The sequence below is a fragment of the Pseudorca crassidens genome, chromosome 12 (genome assembly GCF_039906515.1).
Source record: "Pseudorca crassidens isolate mPseCra1 chromosome 12, mPseCra1.hap1, whole genome shotgun sequence".
In the NCBI taxonomy this organism is placed as follows: domain Eukaryota; kingdom Metazoa; phylum Chordata; class Mammalia; order Artiodactyla; family Delphinidae; genus Pseudorca; species Pseudorca crassidens.
Genome location: NC_090307.1, coordinates 17344408 through 17350407, shown reverse-complemented (window position 1 = coordinate 17350407; position 6000 = coordinate 17344408). Strand labels below are relative to the sequence as shown.

The 6000-nt window shown below is 39.1% G+C and overlaps 1 protein-coding gene across 1 annotated transcript in view; it reads right to left on the bottom strand.

Annotated features, from left to right (window-relative positions):
- Positions 1-575: 575 nt before the first annotated feature.
- FECH (ferrochelatase) overlaps positions 576-6000 on the bottom strand; it is a 38452-nt gene continuing 33027 nt past the window's right edge. The window contains exons 10-11 of the mRNA XM_067698969.1: positions 5180-5239; positions 576-4736 (exon numbers count right to left, since the gene is read on the bottom strand). Of these exons, the coding sequence (XP_067555070.1) occupies positions 4602-4736; positions 5180-5239 (195 nt within the window). The 3' untranslated portion in view covers positions 576-4601. The remainder of the gene's footprint in view (positions 4737-5179; positions 5240-6000) is intronic.

Below are 6000 nucleotides of genomic sequence, written 5' to 3'. Positions count from 1 at the left end.
GCCATCGTTTGCTAACCGAGTGAGTAACACAAGTCAATAATAGCTACCATTTATTGGGCCTTTAACACACACACACACACACACACACACACACACACACACACCACCCAAACACTGCACCTTACTAAATACATTAGGCATGTGATCTCATTTAATCCTCTTTTTAAAATCTGCATAAATATCCTTTGATCCAGAAAACCCACTTCTAAGGGATATTTCCTGTGGAACTGACTGAGAATATGTCCAAAGATTCTGTCTATAAGGATGTTTATCAGATATAAGCAAACCTTCGCCTCTCAGGGCCCCTGTTAGTACAACAGGCCCGTGGGATTTTGTTGGACACAACTGGCATCTTACTAAAAAGATTAAAATGTCTAGTAACCATGGGGTAGCTTCCACTATAAAGAGACAGCGATCTACAGAGCGAGCTACCTCTCTATATATAATGAATCTGGGAACAACGCAAGCATGTGATCCACATAGACCACGTCCATCATCCCAGAAAAGTTCCGTTTGAGGCAGTAGTGTTTTGGTAAATGGTCACCAACCAGCTCTCTGAAAAAACAATCTATACATACATGTGTGTATGTTTATTATAACTTTCACCAGTATAAAAGATATAGGATGCACAATTTACAAGTAATAATAAAATACATAATTCTCTTTACTGTAAATTCCATATAATCAATTAATTCTCAAAGAATGCTTGTGTTGACTTTTATCAAGCTCTCGCATCTGTAGCCGCCCTATATAGTTCTGACATGAATGCTGGTGTTTTCATTTACATTAATGAGTAATGCAAATGTAAAACAACTTTGTATATCAAAACTTCACTTGGATAAATCGGCTATTAGTTTTCACATAATGGGAGGATATTTCCTCAAATTTTTGTGCTATTCACGATGTAATGGCTAGAGACATGACAACTTTTAATACATATGAACATTTTTTCCACCACTTTAAGTCTAGGTAATCAACAAAACAATCGAGGAAGCCCTAAGTTGTAGTATTTGCTGATTTCCAAACGTAAATAGCCCTACTGTAGCCAATTTCAAGCTGCCAACACGGTCACTGAACACAGCTGGAGACGTACAGTAGCTCACCATCATTATATAGTATTTTCATCATATAGGTATCATAAACATAAATAACCTCTAGAATAAAGATGATAAAATATAGTAAAATAATAGGGAAATGATTTTTGAGTATTTGTTACTTTTTAAAATATAATTAAACTGTAAGATATAACACTTTTAATAATTGTTATGTGTAACAACCTGAAATTTTAACAATTGGCCAGCAAGCCCCTGCTTGTATGCCTGTGCAGTTAATCCCATCTCATGTATATAATTTTTTTTTAAATAAGGAAAAGGTAAAAATACCTCATGAATTCTCAGGGTAAAATCTATTACTTCTTAATATGTCAGGAAAGTAAAGCTTCAACCCCTTGGGGAGAGTGGAAGGAAAAAAGCCGGCCTGCGCGATTTCATTTCAGGAGCAGGCTGCTGAGAGAGCACCTGGAACATCAGAGTGACAGCTGTCAAACAACCAGAAACAGGACCCGGCGACTCCTGCCCAAGGGCTTATAACACAGGTTCAAACCAGGCTTTTTTCCAAAGATGTTTTTAATTCCAACATCCCTCCTAATGGCTTACCGTAGACTAATTTAGCCAGGAGCTGTTAATGCTAAAAATGGAAGCTAATGATTTCTGCTAAAAACGATTAAGCGGACACTATCAGAGTGTATTGTAAGAAACTGATTATCACGGGTGCATTTGTTTTCCACTTCCTCTTCCCTGTTGAAAGGCTTAATAAGATTCCCACAGCAAAAGCAGAAGCACTTCTTCCTATCCTGGGAGCCTAGATTGTGAATGTGTTCTCTGGACGTCACCCACTCCCCAGAGCCCTCCTAAGACTCATCTCACGCTGGGAGCCGTGGTTCCACTAAAGGGCGCCCACTGCTGTTGCTTGTCATGTTGGTGCTATTCAGCGAATACTGGCAGCATCAGCTTCTTTCTCTGGACTGCCCACCGGTACCCACCACTCACCTCGGTGCCTTATGGCTTGGCACACTTTATACTTTCCAAAATAAGTGTATTAAGAAAAGAAGCATGCCTTTTAAGGCAAAGGTTAGATAATAGTCATACCACACAACTGTCCAGCTGGAAGAAATCTAGCAAAAAAAAAAAAAAGATCAAGTTTTCAGGTGCCACTGTTTGAATTAACCAGGAATGTTAGAAAGCAAGCACATAAAACTTCAATATAATTATGACATGATTAGATAGTTCAACTGGCAATGATTTAAGCAGAATTCAGGTTTCCTGAGCCATCCGATATTCAGGCTTAATTCATTTGATGTACATTCCCTGAAACCTTATGATGCTAGCTTCTATAAAAAGAAAGCTGAATGTCACAGAAGGCCATCTGGACTGGGAGAAGTTACTGAAGGGGGTTTTTTTACAATGGAATCTCAATTATTAGGCAATTAGAACAACACTCCTAGGAATGATATTTACAAAGTCTGGGGTACAACCTTGATGAAATGTTTTTAATTTTATAATTTTTAGAAATAAGGAAAGAAAAGATTAGCTTTTGTCTTTCTCTGAGGATTTCCATATTAAAACGGAGAAACTGAACGACCTTAATTCAGGACACTAGTTTTGGGGTCAACTCAGAATTTTCTTTTTCCAGCTTGCAACATCTCAATGAATTTCCCATTTCCACCCAATGTTGGGAAGCACGTTCCTGGGCCATCTTCAGGATCCGACAGAAGGGGTTTTATAGGCTGGGTTGAGAGCTTAGAGATGCAGTACCAAGGGTGCAGTCAAGGGCTCTAGGCTTACACACCAGCGCACGTGTACACACACAAATGTTAGTTCTTTCTTATGGCCGCCAGCTTTAAACTCTGCCCTCTGGCTAACACACGAGTTGCTCCTTACGCCATCCCGCCAAGGTCACTCAAAGCCTACCTTGAACCTAGTCCCCCCAAAGTACGTGGAAACAGAAGAGGAAAATTCTAAACAACTGTCTATGCCTTGTACCCTCTTCTGGAAACACAATCTGCTAAAAGGAAAGCCAATTTGGAAAAAAAAAAGTGTAGATGCTACTCAAATTTCAGAGCGGTTATCAGTGTGGGAAAACTGTTAACTAACGTGGATGGCATGTTACTTTTCTTGTACCACAAAGTAAATTCCTCTTATTTAATAATTTTGATTAGTAATGAATTTGGATTACTTTTGATTTAACAGAGAGAATGAATCAGACTGGTTAAAACCTTAATGATGTCATATTTATTAATATAGTAAATACTGAATATAGAAGGTCTATGACTCCACTAATACTTTCACTGGCTTAAATAGAAAAAAAAGAAAGGCACTTTCAAAGAACAAAGTTGTAAGGCTTAAAGGAAAGAGAAAGTAATTCTTACAAATTCACTATGGATCCATCAGAGATTTTTAAAATCCATATAAATCCAGGTATAGAAGATCTGACTCTGATCCTACATTATTTCTACATTTTAGGACAACTTTTCACTCACAAATTCAAGATTACAATGGCATCTAAGATATCCACAGGAAAAGACTAACATGAACTACAACAATATGAATCATATTTGTTGCATTAGAGTGGTTATTTTCCTTTTCTCTATTTTTTAAATTTCCTATAGCACGGTTACATAATTTTTATAATAAAAATTGTAAATTAAGAATTTGAGGTTACCAAACGTCCTTGACTTTATAAAATAAATCTTCAAACAAATATGCGGAAACGGGACATTCCACCAAGATGAAGAAGATGCTCAATGGAAATGTCCACGAGGTCCTGAGAGGAGCTCTGGACATGAAGCCCTTCATTAGCATTTCCAGCCCCCCTCTCCTGTGGCACCAACGATTCCCACCAAGGTGGGGATGACAAATGTGGGATTGCTACATGTTTATCAGCCCTGTGTGCCTGGGGAATCTCAAAGCACTTTTGGAACCTACACTTGATTCGGTTTCATGGTGAGGAAAGTGAGGTTCACATACAAGGACCAAAATGACCGATTACTAGTGACGTCACTGGCAAGAGCAGCCCCTGTAGGAACCACATCACCGGCCCAGCATCCTGTAACCCAGGGGCTGACGGAAAGATCAGGTACCCTTTCTTTTTTCAAATTATATTTCATTTACTCAACTATGTTCACTTTAAAACACAAGTATGAGATTGTAAACAGACCTCACTCACTCTGACAGCCCCACAGAGGGCGCTCTCCGTACCCCTGCAGGGGTTTTGGGGCGCAATAAAACCAAAATGAGTATTGAAAATACGTGTGCATCTCATAAGATAAATTTTTAAAACTCATTTTTAAAATAGCCTAGTGGACATTCCAAACTAGTAACTTAACCCAGAGAGGGGAACTATAAATGCTTACTGTATTGGTCTATAAAAATACCCCTCAATAAGGATTTCAGAGTCCATTCCTCAAGAAGGTACACAATTTGTGGCCAAAGGCTACGCCCACATCAATGTGACTCCCTCCCTAATGCTAAATACATCCTCCTCCACCTCGGAGGTGTCTGGAGGCTGGGCACCGGCCAAATCCCCGCGGCGCTCTGGCGGGGTCACAGCTGCTGGCTGCTGAAGAAGGACTTGGTCTCCCTGCAGACGGGATTCACGCAGAGCGGGCAGCTCAGGGTCAGCTGCGTGGAGCAGCGCTCGTTGGACTGGATGTGTGAGTGCACCAAGTCGGCCAGGGCCTGGAGACAGACAACAAGCAGGAGAGACCCATCAGCAGCAGAGCGGACGCAGCTTCCCACACCTCCCCTCGCCCATCTCCCCATTCAAAACCTATGTACCCTTTTAACCCAATTCTATGATGTCTTCCTTTCTTAAGAATTCTCAGCTTAGAGAAAAGTTTCAAATACAGGTTTTAGAGAAGGAAATCCTCTCACCCCACCTGCTGAACCTTGTCTCTGAAAGGCAGATTTTTAATTAGACATAGTGATAGGTGGGTAGAAATAAGAAAACGGGGGCTCTCTAAAGGAGAAAAGAGCGAGAGCATAAGGGATTCGATTTTATTTTTGTAATTAATTGGAACTCAAAATGTTCTAATATGTGAGAAAACCAATATTCTGTAAGAGTTTCTCAGAGGACTGCTCTCCGACATGTTCTACTAAAATGGTTGTAACACTAGAGATACCTTCGAGAACAGTGGATTTCCATTAAGAGACTCTGCTCTTCTGATGTTTTCAACCCCACACTGAAATCAAATGAGAAAAGGGAGGAAAAACACATACACGTTTTATTTTCCTTTTATTTTTTTTTAAAGAAACTGCTACAAAAAATAAAATAAATAAATAAACACACATACACAAACACAACTCGAAGTCTTAGTACCAAAGTGTTCCCAGACTACCCAGAAATGAAAAACAGTCCCGGGACCAGACATAGATGCTGATTTTCACCCCTTTATCATAAAATTGCTCTTCAATTTCTATTCCTTCCCTCATCCCATTACCTTCCCATGGGTGCTTTGTTTCCAAACCATTTTTGAGGTTTGTATCTGATAGAATACTCAAGTAATTTAAATCTGCTTACCATTCTTTTTTTTTTTAGTCTACCTTTCTAACGCATACTTTTACAGACTCTACCTAAGCAGAATGTTGCTTTAATGACTTAAATTTTTACACGTTTTGATTCCAAGTGCCAAAAGAGGTAAATTAGTTTAATGTATATTGAAACTAGATTGGATCCAATACGCAGAGTTGGGTTTTTAAATATATTCTTACATAGAAAAATATAAATTAAAAACCTAAGGATTGTTTACAACCATCCCTGCTCCCCTCTCCAAAAATATCCCATTGATTCCAGCTAATTATCCCCCAAATAACTGAGAAGTATCTAATTCTTATTTACTCAGGTAGCTAGGATCTTCTCTTTCCCTTTCTGAAATGCTGATGGCCTTTTTGTTGCTTTATCTTTTAAGTTAGAAGACTGGGAAGGGGAAAATGGTAAGATTCA